The sequence below is a fragment of the Macaca nemestrina genome, chromosome 2 (genome assembly GCF_043159975.1).
Source record: "Macaca nemestrina isolate mMacNem1 chromosome 2, mMacNem.hap1, whole genome shotgun sequence".
Lineage (NCBI taxonomy): Eukaryota > Metazoa > Chordata > Mammalia > Primates > Cercopithecidae > Macaca > Macaca nemestrina.
The window spans coordinates 163,675,704-163,700,041 of record NC_092126.1 but is presented as its reverse complement, the minus strand read 5'-3'; the positions used below and the strand labels follow the sequence as shown (position 1 = coordinate 163,700,041).

Sequence of the window (24,338 nt, the reverse complement as noted above, 5' to 3'; positions counted from 1 at the left end):
CTAAGCCTTACCCTAAGGAACCTTAAGTCTTCCAATTTCAGGTAATTATCTTATTCTTTCCAATTATATCTTTCCAAATTATAAAGGCCATACAGTGGAGCAATTAAGAACAGGTTCAAAGTATGGCTATGCATCTTGCTGGCTGTGTAAAGCTCTGAAAGCCTCAGTTTCCTCATTTAAAAATTCAACTTGCCTTAGAAGACTGCGATGAAGATTAAATAAGATACAAACAAGTTGCTTAAAATAGAGAATAGAAAAACCATGGAGAAAAACCGTAAAACAAAGAGTTGGTTTTTTGAAAACATGAAATCAACAAACCCTTAGACTACAGAAAAAAAGAGAGGGGTCTCAAATATACAAAATGAGAAATGAAAGTGGAGACATTACAACAGATGCCTCAGAAATAAAAAGAGTTGGCCAGGTGCAGTAGCTCACGACTGTAATCCCAGCACTACGGGAGGCCAAGGTGGACAGATCACTTGAGCCCAGGAGTTGAAGACCAGCTTGGGCAACATGGTGAAACACTGTCTCTACAAAAAACACAAAAATTAGCTGGGCGTTGTAGCACATATCTGTAGTACCACTCAGGAGGCTGAAGCAGGAGGATCACTTGCGCCCAGGAATTGAGACTGCAGTGAACATACATCGCACCACTACAGTGCAGCTTGGGTAACAGGGTGCGGACCTGTCTCAAAAAAAAAAAAAAAAAAAAGAAAAAAAGAAAGAAAGAAAAGAAATAAGAAGGGTCATGAGAAACTTTTTTTTTTTTGGACAGAGTTCCACTCTGTCACCCAGGCTGGAGAGCAGTGGCACGACCTTGGCTCACTGCAACTTCCGCCTCCCAGGTTCAAGCAATTCTCCTGCCTCAGCCTCCTGAGTAGCTGGGATTACAGATGCACATCACCACGTCTGGCTAATTTTTGTATTTTTGGTAGAGATGGGGTTTCACCATGTCGGTCAGGCTGGTCTCGAACTCCTGACCTCATGATCCACCCGCCTCGGCCTCCCAAAGTGCTGGGATTACAGGTATGAGCCACCGTGCCCAGCCCTGAGAAACCATTATGAACAATTACATGCCAACAAATTTGATAACTCAGAGGAAAGGAATACCTAGAAAAGTACAACCTGCCAAGGTTGAATCAGGAAAAAATAGAAAACCTAAATAGACCCATAACAAACAAAAAGATTGAACCAGTGGTAATTAAAAACCTCCCAACAAAGAAAAGGTCAGGACCAGATAGCTTCACAGCTTAATTCTACCAAACTTTTCAAGAATACCAATACTACTTAAACTCTTCCAAATAATAGAGCTGTAACACATTTGATAAGGCCAGCATCACCTTGATACCTAAGCTAGACAAAAACATTACAAGAAAATAACGCCGGGCGCGGTGGCTCACACCTGTAATCCCAGCACTTTGGGAGGCCAAGGTGGGTGGATCATGAGGTCAGGAGATCGAGACCATCCTGGCTAACACAGTGAAACTCCGTCTCTACTAAAAATACAAAAAATTAGCTGGGCATGATGGCAGGCACCTGTAGTCCCAGCTACTCGGGAGGCTGAGGCAGGAGAATGGCGTGAACCCGGGAGGTGGAGATTGCAGTGAGCCAAGACCGCACCACTGCACTCCAGCCTGGGTGACAGAGCGAGACTCCGTCTCAAAAAAAAAAAAAAAAGAAAAGAAAACTACAGGCCAATATTTCTGATGAACACTGATGATACAAAAATCCTCAATAAAATATTAGCAAGTCAAATTCAACAACATATCAAAAAATTACACATCATGATCAAGTGGGATTTATATGGGCATCCAAAGCTGGTTTAACATACACAAATGAATCAATGTGATATATTAAGAGACTGAAAGAAAAATGACACAATCATATCAACTGACAGAAAAAGCATTCAACAAAGTTAAACTTTCTTGATAAAAACTCTTTAACAATTTAAAAATAGAAGGCAAGTTCCTCAACATAATAAGGCCATCTATGAAAAACCCACAGCTAACAACATAATCAACAGGGAGAAACGGAGAACTTTTCCTCTAAGACCTGATACAAGGCAAAGATGCCCACTCTGACCACTTCCATTCAACAGAGTACTAGAAGTGCTGGAAGAGCTTGTCTAAATCAAGAGCATTTAGACAAGAAAAAGGAAAAAAAAAAGTAAAGTTAACCAAATCAGAAAATTACCTCTATTTGCAGATGGCATGATCCCCCATATACAGAAAACTCCAAAGACCACACGAAAAACTGTTAGATCTAATAAATTAATTTTGTCAAGTTGTAGGATATAAAATCAACATAAAAAATTCACAGCATTTCCATACACAAATAATGACCAAGCTGAAAAAGAAATTAAGAAAACAGCTCCATTTGTGTTAGTATCAACAAACAGAATACTTAGGAATAAATTTAACCAAAAAGTTGAAAGACCTGTACACTGAAAACGAAAACTACTGATGAAAGAAAATGAAGAGGACACAAATAAATGGAAAGAATTCCAAGCTCATGGATCAAAAGAATATTGTCAAAATTACCATACTACCCAAAGCAACATATAGATTCAACGCAATTCCTATCAAAATCCCAATGGCATTCTTCACAAGAGTAGAAAAAGCAATCCTAAAATTCACATGGAAGCACCAGACTCTGAACAGCCAAGGCAATTCTGAGGGGAAAAAAAAAGTTGGAGGCTTCATGCTTCCTGAGTTAAAATTAAGTTACAAAGCAACCATAATCAAAATAGTTTAGTACTGCCATAAAAACAGACGCACAGACCAGTGCAACAGAATAGAGAGCCCAGCAACAAATCCAAACACAGACAGTCAACTAATTTTCAACAAAGGCACCAAGACAACACAATTCTTGAATAAATGGTGCTGGGAAAAATGGATTTCCACATGCAAAATAATGAAACTGAATTCTCATCTTACACCAGACACAAAAACCAACTCAAAATGGATAAAAACCTAAACATAAGACTTGAAGGCATACAATTCCTAGAAGAAAACATAAGGAGAAATCTCCTTGAAGTTGGCCTTGGCAATGACTTCTTACATGACACCAAAACACAGGAAACAAATGTAAAAATAGATGAGACTACATCAAACCAAAAAGTTTCTGCACAGCAAAGGAAACAACAAAATAAAAAGACAACCTACAGATTGGGAAAAGATTATTGGCAAACCATATATCTGATAAGGGGTTAATATTCAAGATTTATAAAGAAATCATACAACTCAACAGTAAGAAAACATATAATTTAAAAATGGGCAAAGGAGGTGAACAGACATCTCCCCAAAGGTGACATAAAAAATGGCCAACAGGTATATGAAAAGGTGCTCATCACTTATCATCAGAGAAATGGAAATCAAAACCACGATGAGATACCACCTCACCCCTGTTAGGATAGCTATTATCAAAAAAGTAAAAATAAAAAAATAAGAGATTAAGTGTTGGCAAACGTGTAGAGAAAAGAGAACCCCTGTACACTATTGGTGAGAATGGAGATTAGTGCAGCCACTATGGAAACAGTATGGAGGTTTCTAAAGAAACTAAAAATAGAACTATCGTATGACCCAGTAATTACTCTTCTGGGTATACACAAAACGTTATGAAATCATCACTTTGTAAAGATACCTGCATTCCCATGTTCACTACAGCATTATTCACAACAGCCAACATATGGAAACAACCTAGGTGTCCATCAGTGGACAAATGGTTAAACTTCAGTGTGTGTGTATATATATGTGTGTGTGTGTGTGTGTGTGTATACACATATGTATGGAGCTGAAGGACATTAACTGAAATAAGCTATACACAGAAAAATATTTCACGATCTCAATTATGTGAAATCTTTTTTCAAAAAAAGGTCAAATATACAGAGATAGAGAATAAACTGGTTAGCAGAGTCTGAGCAGGGGAGGAAATGGGGAGATGTAGGTCAAAGCATAGGAAGCAGCAAATACCTGGGATAAACATGTCAAAAGATCTAACATGCAACATGAAGACTATAGTTAATAATAGTGTATTGTACCCAGGCTTTTGTTGAATGTTAAATAGATTACAGTTGCTCTTGGTTGGGGTGGGGGACCAGTAACTATGTGAGATGGAGATGTTAATTTGTTTTACTATAGTAACCATTTTATTATAATACGTATCATATTAACATCATGTTGTATATCTTAAATATATATAGTAACACTTATTTTAAATTAATTGCTTACTATTGTACAATGACATAGTAAGTACTCAAAAATTTTCTTCCTTTACTTCAAGTCTGGAGGGCCTGGGATCAACATCCGGAACCTATTCCCTACAAACTATAAGGCCCCGGAATAAATCAATTAAAAATATACATATCTTAACCTCAGATGCTTCACTCATTAAATGGAGCAAATATTGTCACAGAACATTGTGAAAGTTAAATGGAATGAGAGTGCTTGGCACACAATACACATTCAAAGGGTAGTTGAATCTGAATTCTAAAACTCAGGCCATCATCAACAGCATCCAGAGAAACTCAAAATCTATCATGACCACAAACTTTTTTCTAATTAGCTTCTTCCCCCACCCCAACTCCTATGGTCCACAGCAGCATTTCTTACCTCTTTCCCAGACTTCAGAAAGTACACAGGCTTTCTCAGCTATATGTAAGAAATTAACAATAAAAAAGATGTGTTTTTAATTAGATATAATGTGAAATGCATTTTAAAACAATTTCCTACTCCTAATACTGAAAGCCAACAAGCTATACAACTTATATTGATACCATAACCCATACAGTGCAGGCAGACAATCTCCTGTCTCTGGGTCTTCTTTTCTAAGGACCCAGGAATTGGCCCACCTGCTCCCATTTTGGAAGTCATGACAAATACAACAAACACACCTTTTGTTTCTAACTAAGTTCTCCTTCTCCAATGTAGAGCAGAAATATCATACTAGAACTTCTCCTCTATATATATATATTTTTTTCTGAGATGGAGTCTTGCTCTGTTGCCCAGGCTGGAGTGCAAGTGGCACAATCTCGGCTCACTGCAACCTCTGCCTCCCAGGTTCAAGCGATTCTCCTGACTCAGCCTCCCGTGTAGCTGGGATTACACGCATGCACCACCATGCCCAGCTAATTTTTGTATTTTTAGTAGAGACAGGGTTTCACCATGTTGGCCAGGGTGGTCTCGAACTCCTGACCTCAGGGATCCGCCAGCCTCAGCCTCCCTCTCAGAGAGATTACAGACATGAGCCACTGCACCTGGCCCGTCTCCTCTATCCTTTCAAAAAGCACAGCTCTTCTTTAATCTACAATCTGACAGGAAATTACACATACATGCACACACACACACATTTTTTTCTTTTTAAGACAGTCTCACTCTCTTGCCCAGGCTGGAGTGCAGTGGTGTGATATCGGCTCACTGCAACCTCCACTTCCCGGGTTCAAACGATTCTCCTGCCTCAGCCTCCCTAGTAGCTGGAATTATAGGTGCCTGCCACCATGCCTGGCTAATTTTTGTAATTTTAGTAAATATGGGATTTCACCATGTTGGTCAGGCTAGTCTCGAACTCCTGATCTCAAGTGATCCACTCGTCTCAGCCTTCCAAAGTGCTGGGATTACAGGAGTGAGCCAGCGCACCCAGCCTATATAAACATATTTTTTAACAGCCTCAAAGTCTCTCAGTAAAAGTTATTCCTGATGTTCAACTGAATTTAAATAGAATTATACCTTGTTCTTTAGTAAATCCTCTTGGTTCAAGAAGGGAATAACAAGTATTTGCTACTTACAGAGAAATTTCTTCTATGTCTAAGACTTGTACCCTAGACCAGCCAAACATCTCACAATGCACACATTTAATCACAGAAGGAAATACCATGCTGATATGTGGAAAGCAATTTATTTTTCAAAACCAAATATAGAAAGTCATATTCTACCACTATTTAAGAATTTGTATTATGGCCAGGTGAGGTGGCGCACACCTGTAATCCCAGCACTGTGGGAGACCAACATGGATGGATTGTTTGAGCTCAGGAATTCAAGACCAGCCTGGGCAATATACCAAAATTTCGTCTCTACAAAAAATACAAAAATGAGCCAGGCATGGTGGCGCACTCCTGTGGACCCAGCTAATGTGGAGGCTGAGGTGGGAGGATTGCTTGAGCCCATGAGGTTGAGGCTGCAGTGAGCCAAGATCACATCACTGCACTCCAACCCGATCAACAGAGCAAGATTCTGCCTCCAAAAGAAGTTGGGAGGAGGGGGAGGGAAGAAGAAGGAAGAAGACGACCACACTCTTTCCTCTAATTAAAAAAAAAAAAAGTTGCATTATTTAGCAATAGAATCCCTATTGTTTATTAATATTTCTCACCCTCTCTGGGAAAGCTCTAGAATTGACATACTAATATATCAAACAAACGAACATCATCTTAAAGACCCAAAAAGAAGTCTTGTAAAAATTAGTTTCGGCCAGGCGCAGTGGCTCATGCCTATAATCCCAGCACCTTGGGAGGCCAGGATCATTTGAGGACAGGAGTTTGAGACCAGCCTGGCCAGCACTGTGAAACCCTGCCTCTACTAAAAACACAAAAATTAGCCAGGCATGGTGGTGGACACCTATAATCCCAGCTACTCGGGAGGCTGAAGCATGAGAATCGCTTGAACGCAGGAGGCGGAGATTGCAGTGAGCCAAATCGCGCCACTGCTCTCCAGCCTGGGCAACACAGCGAGACTTAGTCTCAAAAAAAAAAAAAAAAATAGTTTTACACCTCCCCCACAATACAATTACACACCTAAGTACATCCATGATGAAAGGACTTTTCATATTTAAATATTGTCTGTTTACTTTATTCTTTTGCAGAGTAAGCTACTTGGTGTAAGGAAAGAAACTGAATTGTCAGGTTTCACTGCTACAAATCTCTCTTCAGTCCTTACCCACTCCAAATAAAATAATGGAAGGGGATACCATAGTAGCTTCACAGGCTCAATGTTTCAAAGGTACTGTGCTTACCAACCAGTGTAACCTAGCACCCAAGTCCTTGTTTTCATTCAGTCATCCATCCAAAGATTTCAGAGCTACTCAGCGCTAAGCACATAGCGCAACAGAAATGTCTGTATTTCTATGTCTCTACATCTCTTTCCTACTATCATTCCTTCGCATTAAAAAAAATTTAAAAAAAAAAAAAAACAGGGCCAGGCACAGTGGCTCATACCTGTAATCCCAACACTTTGGGAGGCGGGCAGATCACGAGGTCAGGAGATGGACACCATCCTGGCCAACACGGTGAAACCCTGTCTCTACTAAAAATACAAAAACTAGCTGGGCGTGGTGGTGCATGCCTGTAGTCCCAGCTACTGGGGAGGCTGAGGCAGGAGAATCGCTTGAATCCAGGAGGCGGAGGGTGCAGTGAGCCAAGATCATGCCACTGCACACCAGCCTGGCAAGAGCAAGACTCCATCTCAAAAAAACAAACAAAAAACAAATTTAACTTAATTTCTTATATCAAAACTTAAATGTTCTAGAAACATCAGCAATTGGTTGGTGACCTGGAAACTAGCATACCACTAGACACCATATCACATGACAAACTGCCTTCAACTAGAATATATACTAAGTGTCCCAATACAAAAAGGAATGTGCTCCACACTGCAGGAAATACAAAGATGCATAAAACATTTTTATGTCATGTTGGAACTTATGATCCCCTACGGAGAAACAAGACACGTTAACGAGAATACAAGGAAGAACATTAGAAGGGCCACAGAGAGTGCCGAAGGAGTCATACGCAAGTGAATTTCATGCCTTGTGGTAAGCATGAATAGGAGTTGAGGTGGTATTTGAGACTGAAAGCCAGCCAGGTCTTTGAAACAGCAAAGGGAAATAACATACGACAAAGTATATTTGCATGGATAAAATTCCACTGGGGCCAACATCTAATTATCTTAACAGCAAAAATTTCAATAGCTATTTTAACAGTTTTACTAAATAAGAGTGGAAAGAATCACTATCCACCCTACAGCAAGCCCCTTTCTGAAAAACATAACAATCTTCAACCTCTTTTAATGTGATATAAAATTTAAAAATAAGCTGAGAACATGATTAACAACAAAGGCACAAATCAATGAAATGTTTTTAAACCACACACATCTTTTCCATTACTTAAGAATAACAAAAATAATATAATTCCTGGACAAAATTCTAAGCCTGCACTGTCCAATATAGTAACTACTAGCGACATGCAGCTAATGAACACTTGAAATGTGGCTAGCCCAAATTAGTATGTTCTTTTTTGTTGTTGTTGAGAAAAAGTCTCGCTGTGTCACCCAGGCTGGAGTGCAGTGGCACAATCTCAGCTCACTGCAACCTCTGCCTCCCAGGTTCAAGCAATTCTCTGCCTCAGTCTCCCGAGTAGCTGGGATTACAGGTGTCCGCCACCATGCCCAGCTAACTTTCGTATTTTTAGTAGAGATGGGGTTTCACCATCTTGGCCAGGCTGGTCTTGAACTCCTGACCTCATTATCCACCCACCTCAGCCTCCCAAAGTGCTGGGATTACAGGGATGAGCCACCGCGCCCGAACCCCAAATCAGTATTTTCTTTAAGTGTAAAACACTCACTAGGTTATAAAGATTTACTACCCAAAAAAAGAATGTAAAATATCTCAATAATTTTTATATTGATTACATCTTGATATATTATTAGTTTGGATACACTAGGTTAAATAAAATATATTACTAAAATTAATTTCACTTGTGTCTATTTTTCAAAGTGGTTCACAGAAAATTTAAAATTACATATATAATTCACATTTTTGGCTTATATAATATTTCTTCTGAAAAGCTCTAGTCTAAACAATTACTTAATATTAATATTTTTCAGATTTTTGTACTTGCCTCATATTGGCATGGTAATCACTTGATAAAATGATACAAAGTAAACTTCGCGCATCTATTTCTCAGTATCTAGATACTGCAAGGGTGAGGATATCTGCCCAAAAGGTGTATAGCTTCTTAACTGACCTTTTGGAACAAATATGGAAAAAAACAATGAACAACTTTTCCAGGTATATTTATCAAACAGTTATCAGATAAGAACTATTCAATGATACAAAGACATGGGACCCAGGAAACTGGAGAGCCAACCCTGAAGAGCAATGAAAGAAGTCAGAGGATGACAGCTGTACAACGGGGCCTGGAGAACAACCAGGTCAGATCCCAGCAGTTCGACGAGGGCTCCAGGAAAAGAAAGGGAGCAAGAGGCAGGTAGAAATTCAGAGAATGTCTGATAAATGGGTACATTTGGGGGGAAGAATTGAGATTATAATTATTACCATCAGTACAAAAAAAAAAAAAAAGAAAGAAAGAAAATGGCAACAATGAAGTCTAAAAAGATTAAAAGCAAAGGAAAAAATGTGACTGCCACTTTGAAGCAGCTTAATGCTCCTTAACATGTTAAACAGAGAGTTACCATTATTACCCAGCCATTCCACTACTTAGGTACATACATATGTCCACACAAAAACTTGCACACAAATGTTCACAGCAGCATATTCATACTAGTCAAAAAGCAGAAACAACCCAAATGTCCATCAACTAATAAACAAATTGTGGGATTTCCATACAATGAAATGTTATTCAGCAATAAAAAGGAATGAAGTACCAATACATGCTATAACATGGGAGAACTTTGAAGACATTATGCTAAGCAAAACAGTCATAAATGGCCACGTATTACATAAATCCATTTATATGAAATGTCCAGAACAGGCAAATCTATAAAGACAGAGAGTAGACCAGTGGTTGCCTAGAGCTGTGGGGAAGGGGAACACAGGGAATGACTGCTAATGGGTATAAGCTTTATTTCTGAAATGATAAAAGTGCTCTAAAATTAGATGGTTGGGATGGTTACACAAGTCTGTGAACACCTGTGAACTGAAAAAATGAATGTTACGGTATGTGAATTATATCTCAATAAAACTATTCTCATAAGGAAACATGATCACTGTGTACTACTTGTTTCTACATAGAATACTGTTCCATGTCTACATACTGAGAATTTGCATAATAATTTAAATAAATAATAGTTTTTAAATAGTGGTATAATTATATCAGTATGAAAGCAAAAGGGAGATGGGTATGATAATAAATGATGTCTACCACTATAAGACAAAAAAATATAAAATTAATTTTAAGAAACAGATAAAAAGTATATAATTAAAAATATGATAAAAACTACTAGAGGAAACAGCTGTCATAGCCAATGTTGCTTCTAAGAAGTAGGACTGGAAGACAGAAGATTACTTTCCATCATAAGCCCTTCTGCACTATTTGATTTCTTTAAATCACATAAATATATTCCTTTATAAAAGTAATTTTTATTCAACAACTAAGGGGTGCTTGATTTAGGAGCAGAATGAAACCATACGCTCTTAAAGAGGTAAAAGGCACAGGCTTCATTGACATTGACGCACTCTGCGCCTCTGATCTCTCAAGAGAACAGGTTTTCTCATCTGAGATGTTAGAAAAATAGAAAGTTAAAAAATTATCCTTTGTCTTTTTCTTTACCATGAAATAAACGCCTATTTTAAATGTGCTATTAATTGTTCATTGGTTAGGACTATTAACATTTTACCTCTAATTGCCACGAGAGGAGCTCTGTCATCATTGCACTTATTCTCCAACTAACTTACATTCAGAGACATAAATATTTACTAACTTAATAGGTTGAAAAATAGCAATTTTCTAGAGTTAGTGATTTAAATTTGTTTTAATTCTAACACTTCTGCTAAAGCTATTGTTAATTTATGTATGTATACACAAAATGGAAGTCTACTATAGAAATCAGTAATCTGTAAAGATTCAGAATACCTATGAAAGGACATATAAGAAATTGTAATGCCAGTGGTCTCCAGGAAAGAGAACCGGTTGCTGCAGAGCAAGAGAGAAGAAAGACTTCACTGAATATCTTTAAAATGTTGAACCATGTGAGTAAATTACATTTTTTAAAATTTAAAGCAAAATAGGTAAATAAAACATGCAATTATCCGGCACACTGCACTCAATAATTACTGCCATTATTGCCATGTATTATGCAAATATGATATACAGTACATTGCTCTTCCATACACATGTAATTATATCTTATTATTAAAACTCCACCAACTCAAAGCTTCCCCCTTTCTTTCATAATTTAAGTAATGTGTAGAATGTGAAAACCCTGCAATTCCACTAGGGCAAATGTCCCTGCAAATACTATCAGTCTGATGTCAGACATAATACCAGTACCTCTAACTCTTCAGGTGCTCACACCACATACTCAAAATCTAGCATCAGAAATTTACTTGACTCAACTCAACAACTTCAACACAAGTCATGAAGAAAGTGTTAATCAATTAAAAAGTATTAACTGATTTTGCTGCACTTTGTCGAGGCTGAGGTCGGCAGATTGCCTGAGGTCAGGAATTTGGGACTAGTCTGGCCAAAATGGTGAAACCCCGTCTCTACTACAAATACTAAAACAATTAGCGGGGCATGGTGGCATATGCCTGTAATCCCAGTTAATCGGGAGGCTGAGGCAGGGGAATTGCTTGAACCAGGGAGGTGGAGGTTGCAGTGAGCCAAGATTGTGCCACTGCACTCCAGCCTGGGCAACAGAGTGATATTCCGTCTCAAAAAATAAAATAAAATAAAGTTAAAAAAAAAAGTAAAATTAGTTAATTTTATAAAGTAACAGGAAGTAGACAGCGTTGCATTTAAAGAAGATACCTATCCTTCGAAAAAAATCTAAAACACCCAACCTTTCTAGTTATATTAGCCAATTAAGCCCCTAAGAATTTCTCAGACCTCCAAAAGAAAAACTACTTTGCCACTATCACCCTTCTTCTTCAGTCCAACAATTAAGATGGCCAGCTTTTCAATTCTCATAGGCCACAAATGTATCTAGTAAAGTTCCTCTCTAAATAGCTATTTATAATTCATAAGAAAGCTTAAATGACTCCATGCAGTGCCTTCTAAGCAGTCCACAAACAAAAGGTACAAGCCAGCCAAAATCCAAGCAGCAATTCCATATATACCAAGGAAGGGGAAAAAAAAAAAAAACAGAAACAGTAAGACAACAAATCTTAAATCAGATAAAACTCTGCTGCTGAGTTAATAAATGTAGATGGACAATGGAAGAAAGAGTTGGAAACAATACCTTGGGCTAGCACACTGAAGACTTTAGTACCTTTATCCATATTGCTGAAATTCAGCTAGAAGATGGTGAATCAGACAGAGATGACCCAGTTCTCTTCATCACGTCAGTGATCAACAAATTACAGATGTTTTATGTAGCTTATGCAGAAGCCCAGGCCTCCAGAAGAGATTTTTCTACCTCCTGCCTCTTTAAAACAGAATTAATATTCTCGGATGGGTGCAGTGGCTCATGACTGTAATCCCAGCACTTTGGGAGGCTGAGGCAGAACTGCTTGATTCCAGGAGTTCAAGACCAGCCTGGGCAAGATGGCAAAACCCCCTGTCTACAAAAACTACAAAAATTAGCCAGGCATGTTGGCGCGTGCCTATAGTCCCAGCTACTCCAGAGATTGAGGTTAAAAGATCACCAAGCCCAGGAGGCAGAGGCTGCAGTGAGCCAAGACTGCACCACTGCACTCCAGGCTAGGCATAGGCAACACAGCGAGACCCTGTCTCCCAAAAAAAACAAAGAAAATTTCTCTGGGTGAACGTTTTGAACAATTATCAGAGTGATTTACCCTGGATCTGTATGAACTTACATACACTACATACACTAAGTAATCCCAATATGCTTGTTTCCCCAAATCATCCATTCCCTTCAGTAGCATAATGCTTAATCAGTATCTATCCATTTCCCTCTGATTTGTGATTTCAAAAAAACCAGACGACTCAATGAATTACAACTATGTGTTAAATAATAACAAAGAACCATTAATAAAAGCCTGAAGACTAACCTATGAGCAAAGTTTATACTCCATTTGCCTGCAGATATTAGCTGCTCAGGAGAGCTTCTGGTTTACTGTCAACTACCAGCCAATTCCAGTAAGGTGAGATTCCAAATAACCCAATTCCACATTGATGTATAGCTGTTACTCTTTGGGGAAACTAAATTAGAAACACAATTTAGTTCGGCCACGTGTGGTGGCTCACGCCTGTAATCCCACTACTTTGGGAGGCCAAGGTGGGAAGATCACAAGGTCAGGAGTTTGAGACCAGCCTGACCAACATAGTGAAACCCGTCTCTACTAAAAATACAAAAAATTAGCCAGGTGTGGTGGCAGGCACCTGTAATCCCAACTACTTAGGAGGCTGAGGCAGGAAAACTGCTTGAACCTGGGAGGCAGAGGTTGCAGTGAGCCCAGATGGTACCATGGCACTCCAGCCCGGGCAACAGTGTGAGACTCCATCTCAAAAAAAAAAAAAAAAAAAAAAAAACAAGAAATGTGAACTTTTTATTACTAAATTGATTTGAAATAAGAATCAAGAAATTAACCTCAGATCACGTTATTAAGGGAACATGTTAAGGACTTGGCTTTGTGCTGTTGTTAACTAACCATGGTACTCTGAAAATAAAAAGCTGATTTGACAAAACTAGTTTCAAGACAAATACATCATTACTTCAAGTGATCAAACCAAAAATGCTAGGAAAACTATTCAATACAAAAAATGTAAGATTTAATCACATACAAAATTGGAACCTGCACATTGTTTGGAAGTCAACCTGTCTTCCCAAAATATAAGCAAAAATGGGAAGGGGAATTATAAACTAAGAACCCAAATCGACTAAATTGTGTTTTTTTAAGACAGAGTCTCGCTCTGTCGCCCAGGCTGGAGTGCAGTGGCACGATCTCGGCTCACTGCAACCTCCACCTCATGGGTTCAAGCGATTCTCCTGCCTCAGCCTCCTGAGTAGCTAGGACTACAGGCGCACGTCACCACGCCCCCCCCCCCCCACCTAATTTTTGTATTTGTAGTAGAGATAGGGTTTCACCATGTTGGCCAGGATGGTCTCGATCTCCTGACCTCGTGATCCACCCGCCTCGGCCTCCCAAAGTGCTGGGATGACAGGCGTGAGCCACCATGCCCAGCCAAACTAAATTGTGTTTCTAAATCTTATACCACATCAAATGCATTACAGTCACAAGTATATTAGAATAATTTACTAAAAATGTCCATTATGTACTGAGTATTAGCTCATTAAAAAAAACTAGAAAACTCAATAATGCAAAATGGAATAAATATTTCTTTTTTATATAAATTTAAAGGTAGAAAACTTCAGGGAAAACAAACTGTTATTTAACTCTACCCTGTTTTTCCTTGCTGTTCTATTCACACAGGTTTTTTATATAAATATACATTTATACATTACACTCAACAAATTTCAAAAGCAATTTGATTTGTATAACCAAGGATGATTTGTATAACTTAAGATAAAAAGCCAAGAGTGCAACCTCCGCTTTAATGAAAATGCTCTTCTTCTGAACAATGAAAATGCTTTTATTCTTGAAACTGGGCAAAACTCCCCTTCCAACACCACTCCCCCCCAAAAAAAATCAGCTAGAAAATGATGATAAACATTCCAACAAATTAATTTACTTATCATGGTGATTATGTTCTTAGTAGAACAATATCTGGGGAACCCGGTTGGTCCTGTTAGTACCAACACACACTCTTGTCTCACCCACGCAAGCATTCTGCCCCTCCATTCTCCATTATAGGGTGGAGCAACACAAGAGGCACCACAATCTCACATCCTGTCCTCTCCTTCCCTGTCTCAACCTCATGGGTCTTATTTAAAAGTACGGAACTGTGACAATAGGGTCAACATATGCACGTTTCACAGCCTTCTCTATGCACACAGTGCACACACAAATAGGGCTCTCCCACTCTTTAGACTCTGCTGCTGGAACAAAATCTCTGACTTTCCCAGCCTTGCTGTTTCTCCAAAGTATTATCTCACACCTGCAACTCAATTCTAATACAAGGGATAGACAGTAAAGGGTGCAAGTACTGATTTTCAGCTGAACTTTGCCAGTGAAATGAGAAGATGTCACCTCATTTTCTAAATGTAGTTCCTGATCAGCCATAAGGTGATTTGTGAATCTCTGGGATCCCTTGAAGTTTTTCCTTTTGCCTGTGACTTATTGTCACTTCACAATTAGCATTCTACAGGTGCATGCAACAAGAAAGCATACAATTCTTAAATATCTTAAATGTTTTAACAACTCTGGGGAAGTTGGGTTGGGAAATGACTGAAAATAGGATTCTGGTTTTCAGTCTCACACATGAACTCTTTTCCACATTAACACAAGATTATCAAGAAATGGGCTAAACTCTAACCACCTAATTTTTAGATGTCGTAAAGAGATTAAACTTCCCAGGGGAATACGGAAACTCTAAGTTGCTACCTATTCTTTGGCTTTAATCACCATATGACCTAATACTGCAGAATAATATGCAGCTACTATTATTCTCTCTTTGCTAATAGAAATTTTGATCTAAAAAAGTTTTATATGAAGAAACAACTTAAGTGATACAAACTTATTTTCATCTTTCTAAATCTTATATTTAAGCATTAAACCTAAACAACTAGTTAAATTTTCTCCAACTGTATACCAAAAGGAGTTATTACTAATATTTTAGCCAAAAGTGCCACAGTCCCTTACTTTCCCTATTGAGTAAAATATCATGCGATTCTAAAGAAAAACTTTATAAACATTTATTTAATTACACGTAAACTTGGAAGTGAACAAAAATGAAACATTGGTTTCGCTATAGCAAGTAAAAAGTAGTATCTCAAATATACTGATTTAAATTTGGGGTTAATGCCTAAACTCAACAAAAAGGGCAAAAACTACTTGTTATAAAATCAACTTTTAATTTATTCTGGAGTCTTCACAAAGTGAAGGATCTCAATACTTTATTCCTAAATAAATCTTGCATGTAAAATAATAATCATTATTTATAAAAAAAAGTTTTAAGCATGTATCAAAGGTTAATGGCTACATAAAGTATCTAAAATGTTTCTGTCACAGTTTAGTCCAAAAAGTGTTTTCATTGTTTTGAAATAAACTATCATGAAACTATTATAACTAGGTTTCAAGTGTGAGGCTTTTGAAGCTGTATTTAAAAAAAAAAAAAAAATTGGAATTTGATGAAAAGCATTTAAATAAAAGCCCTTAGTTTACTGCTCCCAAATATAAATCCAACATTTTTAGGTGTAGAAAAATAAGAAACTGTGCAATTAATAGACTAGGAAGTCAAATATCATTGCCAGTAACTAACTGCTGTCTGAATTTCAAGGGAACTTATTGTATATTAAAGTTTAAGAAAGTGAACTCACCTACCCTCTCACCTCAGCACTTTCTCAATTTTCCCATTACAATTAACAATATAACTCAGCAGTGAAGTCTTCCAGGCCAGTAACATCAGTATTTATTTTTAACTCTTGACTCCTTCACAAATATTCCACTTCAGTCCAGTATGAAGTTCTGCCAGTTCTTCATTCACACTGTCTCTCAAACCTGTTCCTTTCACCCCATTTTCACATTTTACTTTAGTCCCTCATGATTCACAACATACCCTACTAGCTCCCTAAAAAGGCTCTAGCATCTCTCTACTATAATTCATTAATTCAACTGCAAAAATCATCTTACATCTTGTTCAGCAGCCAACAGTAAATCCAGATCTCTTTTGAATCTCAATCAAACTTTTACAGAATCCCTCTGCCCTCCATCAGCTAACTTTCTTTTATTTCTCAAATTCCATTTGTTCTTATGTTCTTACGTAGGCCCCTTTAACTCAGATTTGCCAACTTGATTATTGCCTCTCATGCAAAACTCATCATCTTTGTGCCTTGGTACACTCCTTCCACCTAGACCTTTCATGCTTTTCTACCAGTTGAAGTTACCACGTCCTTTAGTATCAGTCTTAATACACCTTGTCCGCAGGAAGTCTTTCCTCTCCCACCCATCAGTCTCACCCTTTTACTCTTTGCCCCTCTGAACAAATGATTCAATTTGTATTTTACAATCTAGCAGTCATCATGCTATTGTTTTAATTTTTTTCCCATAGCCTCCCTCTACAACCAAATAAGCTTTTGAGAGCAAGGACTACAATTTCTTATGTTTCTGTTTTCAACAGGGGTTCCTTAGAATGCTAGCATCCTAACAAATGCTTAAAGACTCCCCTTTCTTTTAAATGTTTTTAAAGTCAAAGCTGTCAAAAACACATAATTAACACTAAACTCCAACTTTTTAAATTCTAAATTGACCTATACGGTAATCGGAAAATAAACATTTTCATCTACATATTTTACAAGAGTTACTCCATCCTTAGTATCTGCATTATCAAAAATTCAAAAGTCATTTCAAAGAAAATCCTGGAAAGAAAATGAAAAGTCCCAAAATGTAGCATTATAATCTAGCATTATAGATCTCTGAAATAAAGCTAATAAATCAATTAGCTGAAATTGATTGACTGGTTTTCAAACTATATTACCAAGATGTAAAACATACAAACACTCCAGTACCACAAGAGGCTCTTAAGTAGTTATTATAAGATTTGTATCATCATAGCTGAAAATTACCCCGGAATTTTAAAATATTTTTCAAATGACTCCATGAAGCGCTTAGAAAGCACGACCCTTCCCTGAAAGATGCATAATCAGCTGTCCTCTTTTCCTACCCCGGCATTCTCTACTTGCAAACCACCGGGGGAAAAAAAAAATTAACTTTGAAAAATAATCTCCCATTCAGCTATTACCTAGACTACCCTGTTTCAGGCTAGTTCCCAAAGCCAACACGAACTGAAATCTTGAGTTCAACTAAAAGTGATCATTTTATGTTGCCTAAGAATATAATCAATTTCACATAACATACATGTTTTTTGTGTGTCAGTTCTTAAAATCTCAGTTATTTAGTTCTCTCCGTTCTTCTAAGCAACACAGTAATTTCTTTGCCCTCATGATGACCCTCTTTCCCACAATAAGGAAACAACATAGATATTTTTGTTAAATTCTGAAAGTATGTTTAAACAAGCTGTCATTAAACACCACATGAACTTCTCCATAAATAGAGATACACTGGAACATTAGATACTTAGTATATACTAAACACTTCAAAAGCATACTTCTCAGCACAAACTCAGGACAAGAGTAGTCTATCTACAACCCTGAACACAGTCCAAATATCCCTATTATTTCCAGGACCACAGCCATCTGCAAAAGCCAAAATGGAAAGGACTAAATCCACATTCTTCTAACTAAATCCATAGTTATCTAAATGTGATGGAAACTAACGCAAGAGTATTTTAAATCGTCCTTTTTAAGGAACCCCCCAGAACATTTAACAGGAGCGCAACAGTACTCCAAAATTGAACTTAAATGTAATGAGCCAGTGACAACATTTAACTTACTATTTGGCACTATGACAAAACAAATCTCAATCAAAACCTGGACCTATTAATACTTCCATGTTACCTTTTGATTAAATATAAATTATACGGTGGCAGGTTGGTAATGTCAAAACAGGAAGGTTAAGAGAGAACACATCAAACCACTAATCCAATCGAACACAAATGCATACAGAGATGCTACTGCTGCTGGGTATTTATTGGCTCCCACTAGTCCCTTCTAAAGAGAGAAATCAATGACAGCCTCCAAATGTGAATGGTTACTGAGCAAGTTCATCCACAGATTAAGAACAAATACTATGTGTAGTCATACAGACAAGAAAAAAATGTTGGGAGGGTGGGACGTTTAATGTCTCTATTAAGTATACCAAACTATGATAAATCCTGAGACCTAAAATACCCTCTTATTCCAAAAGACATACATTCTGCAAATGTGCACAATGGTTTATTAATCAAATCTTGTCCTTCTCTTTATTCTAAAGGATGGGCAAGTAAACACGGTCATCACTAACGTGGAAACACTCAAGCACTTGATGAAACTGACTACCAACAGCAAGAAAAGTATAAGAAAGCAGTTTCAAATCGAATCATCCAAATAAAAATCATATTATCTCAATTCAAGGTTAATGAGACCGGGGGAGGGGGTATGGGAGGAGTAAAGAGGGAGCTGCTTCATCCTTGACTGAAGATAGGTTTTGCCCTTTTCCATTGCTTGTTTGTTATATTAGGAAGTCTAATATTTTCAGATCCTGGTATTCCGAGATTTCTTATTTTAAGGGCGAAGTGGAAAAGGGGCGTAAAATAAAATCAATACTCACTGCTAACTTTCATGCTGCCAAAAGCTGAAGGCTGCTGCACCGGCTTGCAGCTCTCCGCAAAGGAGGTGGTTCTGGGCCGCCCTGACATGATCACTCTCTTCGCGAATCACCTTTTCCTTCCTTCCTCCTTTTCTTCCTTTTGTCTTTATGTTGGGGTGTTAGGTTAATGATAAATGCAGCATTAAGTTCTCCCACAGAAGAAAAAGAAAAAGACTTCGTCCTCTTGGCTTTTCACTCCTTTTGTATACTATAAAAAACAAAATAAGCGATGTATTTCTCCTTCAAGACAGATCGGCACGGATATTTAACATATAGATGATTTGGGGCTGGGGAAAAAATACAATTCCTTCCCCTCCCTTTCCTGGGAGGAGAGAAACGAAGGGGCAAATCCTAAAAAAATATGTATCACGTGAAACAGGGGCAAATACTTGATTGAAAATGAGTACTTCGAATATTATATTTTCCTCGGGGATTTTTTTTCCGAGTCAATGAAGAAGGGAAGCGGCGGAAGGATCACGAGTCTCACGCTTGAAGAGAAAGGGGGATGGGTAGGAGGGAGGGAGAGGGAGGGAGGGGGTGGCTCGGAGATGCGACGGGAAACGCTGCAGCTCCGGCAGCCGTGGGATCCGGCGGGCTGACGGCGGGGGCCCGGCGAACTGGAGGGCGGCGGAGTCGCGAGTCAGTCAGAGGCGGGCGGTGGCGGCGGCTCCTCTCCTCATTGCGCCAGGAGCAGCTGCAGGCGGCGGCTGGATCCAGCGGCCATGGCGGCGGCGGTGGCGGAGGCAGCTCCCTTCAAACCCCAGGCAGCGGCTCCTCGACTGCTCCCCATACGCCGGGGACATGGGAACCCGGCAACCGCTTCCGTCCCTCGGGGCCCCCTCCCCCGTCCGCGGCAACAGCTCGGCCGCCCTCCCGCCCCTCGCCTCTGTTCGGTGCCCGCTCAGGAAGTGTCCGCGCTTTGCCCCCAGCCCAGAACCCTGTCAGCGGCTGCGGGGCCGGCTCCTCCTCGCTTCCTTCCTTCCTTCCTTCCTTTGTCACTCGGCCCGGGCGGCGGCGGCAGCGGCGGCACAAGCCCGCATTCGCCCGGGTCAGGGGCTGCTCTGTGTGAGGAGCGCTGTCTGCGCAGCCGCCTTGCACTTCCCCACTCCCCCTCCCCCTTCCTACTCTTCCTCCACCTCCTTCCTCCCCCACCCAGCCTTACACCACCCAGCGCACCGCCGCCCGCGTAACAGGCGTCTGGGAATCGCCGCCCGAGCCCCACTCTCGCCCGCTTCGGCTGGGAGCCGAAGCCCGAACGGAGCCAATCACGGACGTCGTTTGTTTGCGGCTCCTCCCGGAAAAAGCCGATCGGCCTGAGAAACCAATTAGAACGTGACGCTGGAAAGCCACGCCCAAAGAGCGGAAAATGCCGAAGGCAGCCGAACGGAAAGGGTGAATTCGCCTTGTTCGGTGGCTGGCTGGAGGAGACATTCGACAATGGCAACAGTGGCCAATCAGAGTCGCCGGCCCTCACGAAAAAGCTTGAAGAGTTGAAGACGGTGAAACCCAGAGACGCTGGTGAAACTGCACGGTTGGGCGCCGCCGCCGCTTTGTAATTGGCTGGAAAACTCCGCTGGGAGCGTACCTCCCTCGGTGATTGGTGAAGGGAAGGGGGCTTCCGAGGACAGTTTGGCCAGTCAGGACTTCCCCTCCCTCTCCAAGGTGGGGAGAAGAAAGCGAAGGGAGGGCGTCTATAAAGCGCCGTCTCATTGGCCGGAAGCTTAGGCGCTGGAGTTGGGGCAAAAGGGAGAGGGTGGAGCTCGAAACTCGCGGCGGTGGCCAATCGGCTCTCACTGCCGTCCAATCGCAAGACCTAGCTGCGGTGTGATTGGCCTTCGGCCTCCGTCCCAGGACCTGGGAGATGCCCGACTAGGGTCGTGGCTGACGACCCGACGGCTCGCCTGCGGCCTCCAACTACGGTGGAAACCGCACATAGGGACCGCCTGCCCTAGGCGCAGCAAATCGGAAAGTGCTGCGGTCGGCGGCGCTGGGTTCTAAGCGCTCAAGCGAGCAGAGGGGTCGAGGGGTTCTCCCCATCCACAGGAGGCTCTCGGCGGGGCGCAGCCAATTCTGCGCGCCTAAGGCTCCCCTCTGCCCTGGATCGCGTGTGCCGGGTGTCGGCCTCTTCCCCGAAAGGGCCTGACGGACAAAGGGGGCCTTCCCAGCCGGCAGCAAGCTCTCAGACGCTAAAATGGGAACAAAGCTTCTTTGGGCGGCCGCGCCCCGCCCAGCCTCGGGGGCCATTGATAGAGAGGCTCGCTGCGCTTGGTGTGCGCGGCCCGGCCGGGCCTCTGGAAACGCCCATGAGAAATGAGCTCATGCTGGATGCGCGCGCTCCTTGGGCGCAACTGCCCAGCGCAAAACGGGCCCCGAAAGCAGGTGAGGGGAAATGCCGTCAGGCCGGATATCCTGAAGCCTCCAAGGAAATGGGGGGTTAGAGGAGCCCGTGGTAGTTTTGGATCTTTTGGAATTAGGGTGATCTATAAAAGTGCAGCTTGAATAGATTTCATATGTAAGACCAGCGTCCATTGTTCTACGATAGAACCAGTTCCTTTGGTCTGCTTTAGAACAGTGAGGTATGGCTACGTCAAGAGAGAGAAAGTAGAACAGACAGTTGCCATCCTGATTGTAATCCAGTGGTTCCTGTAATTTCTACCTGCAGAATCATCTCTTTCAGTTAGGATACTGTCTCCAGAAAGCACAAGTAAAAGGACCTAAATTTGATCAGATTACCTGGCTCTTGCTTTGAAACACTGATGAAGGACTTGGGACAGAACAAAGTAAGCTTTGATGGAAGACAGGAAAGGTCCAGATAGTGTTTGCAGATTTAGATGGCTATAGAGGCCAGACAAGTAAAGCAAATGAGTGAGACTGGCCTTGTGTAAGACAATGGGGAATGATGGGGGAAATGGCAAATTGGAATATCCATGCCATAACTAGAAGGAACAGCTGCTCAGCTCTAGCAGATTGTTGCCCTCAGGAATGTGGGTCCAGTGTTCTCAGATGTTCAATTTTTTTTCCTCCCAAAAGAAATCCCAAAATTGGATTTTTGTGTGAAATCTCTGTATTTTTAAATGTTGATAACCGATATTTCAAACCCTGCAGACCAACCTAAAAACATCCCTTGGCCGATGAGGCCAACAGGCAGTTTGTAATCACAAACCTGAGAATAGGTTTTACAGCCTAAGAGCGGTAGAGGTTCTTGTTCTTTGCAATGAAAAGAGCATAAGGTCACTGGATGCCATGGGTGAGGGTAAAGAATGTTAAAAGCAAATTCAATTCGGCAACCTTGTCATCTGTGGTGCCTCTCCATGCTGTTTATTATGAAAGACCTTTGCCGCTGTTCCCTAAAATGCTGTGAGGCAAAACTTTAAATCGTGCCTACCTCTTCTATACTTCCCGTCCCTACTCCTAGTTATACGAGCTGGAAAATAAATAACAAATGTTTAAGTTATACAATTTGGAAACATGGCTATTCTCTTGTATGTAATAGGTATGGAAATAGTCTTCCATAAGGATATGATTAGCAGCTTTACTGTTGCTGCCTTCAATATTTTCAGCTGATGCTATTTTTTAAAATCTGACCAAGAGGAAATTTTATAGGGGAAAAAATGTATATTTCAATCTAAAATGAGGACTTGAGGAAGGAGAAGCTTATGAGACAATACAAAGCTATTGAAACTAATATTCAGTAGTTTCTCTGAACTTTCCAACTGTCTCTTTCCTGCTTGCTGCCAACAATTTATCAGTTTATAATAACTAATAGTTAATATTTATTAGGTGTTCACAATATGCCAGGTGGAGTTAAATGCTTCACACAAAATTTCCCAGTTAAATTTATAAAAATTATATGAAATAAATACCATTATCACTTCCAATTTTAAGATGAGAAAACTGAGGCCCAGAAATGTTTCCTAACTTACCCAAAGCCCATGAAGTTAAAGAGGCAGAACGAGGATTCAGATCTCCTGTTCTTACCTGTTCATAGCCTCCGTACCTCTCCTGATACATTTTGCTTTGCTTTATCTTATAGTCTAAACCATATGCCTTGTACTATGGTGTATACCTGGTTGTGAGCATATCCATTGGTATAACTGTTTCCCTCTGAGGCTCATCAGAATGTCCTTTGTAGAGATCAGTTATTCTAAAGCAAAGCAACAATAAACCAAGAAATTAGAAAAAGATAAATGAAGGAAGGCTAGGGGTTACAGAACAGGTGAGTAGTGTAGTGGGAAGATGTTGGTGAGTGCTCTACAAGATTATAGATAAGAATGAAAGTCCACAATTCAATGGCTTCATGTATTCTATACTAATAACAAGCATTTGTATAGCACTTTGCAGATTATGAAGCACTTTGACATGGATTATATCATTTGGTCCTCACAACAATCCAGTAAAATAAGAAGAGAAACCATCGTTCTGTTTTTACAAATGAGGGCACTGCATTAGAGTGATTAAGTGACTTGCTTAAAATCACTTAGCTGAAACTAGAAGAAACTATAGGAGTAGAACCCAGACACAGTGGCTCATGCCTGTAATCCTACCACATTGGGAAGCTAAGATGGGAGGATCACTTGAGGGCAGGAGTTCAAGACCAGCCTGGTCAACATAGTGAGACCCCATCTCTATGAAAAATAATAATAATGAAGTAGCACATAGAATATGATATGCAGTTTATTTAGATGAATCCAGCATGAACTATTCCAAACAAGTCCAAGACAGAACCCTTTCTGGGACCTCAATTACTCTGTCCTGGGTGACAGAGTGAGACTGTTTCAAAAAGTATAGACAGACAGACAGATAGACAGAGACAGTCTCACTCTGTCACCCAGGCTGGAGTGCAATGGCGTGATCTCAGCTCACTGCAACCTCCGCCTCCCAGGTTCAAATGATTCTCATGCCTCAGCCTCCTGAGTGGCTGGGATTACAGGTGTGCGCCACCACACGTGGCTAGTATTTTTATTTTTAGTAGACACGGAATTTCACCATGTCGGCCAGGCTGGTCTTGAATTCCTGGTCTCAAGTGATCCACTGGCCTCATCCTCCCAAAGTACTAGGATTACAGG

General features: G+C 40.3%; 1 protein-coding gene and 1 long non-coding RNA gene across 5 annotated transcripts in view; both read right to left on the bottom strand.

Moving 5' to 3' along the window:
* Positions 1 to 19,227, bottom strand: part of LOC139362048 (uncharacterized) — a 61,694-nt gene extending 42,467 nt beyond the window's left edge. The window contains exon 1 of the long non-coding RNA XR_011620331.1: positions 4,611 to 19,227. This is a non-coding gene — a long non-coding RNA (uncharacterized lncRNA). The remainder of the gene's footprint in view (positions 1 to 4,610) is intronic.
* Positions 1 to 20,340, bottom strand: part of LOC105470323 (glycogen synthase kinase 3 beta) — a 264,548-nt gene extending 244,208 nt beyond the window's left edge. For 3 of the 4 annotated variants that reach the window (XM_071092370.1, XM_071092371.1, XM_011722183.2), the window contains exon 1: positions 19,234 to 20,340. In XM_071092370.1, the coding sequence (XP_070948471.1) occupies positions 19,234 to 19,321 (88 nt within the window). In that variant the 5' untranslated portion in view covers positions 19,322 to 20,340. The remainder of the gene's footprint in view (positions 1 to 19,233) is intronic. The other variant, XM_011722181.2, reaches the window with a different exon arrangement.
* Positions 20,341 to 24,338: the final 3,998 nt, after the last annotated feature.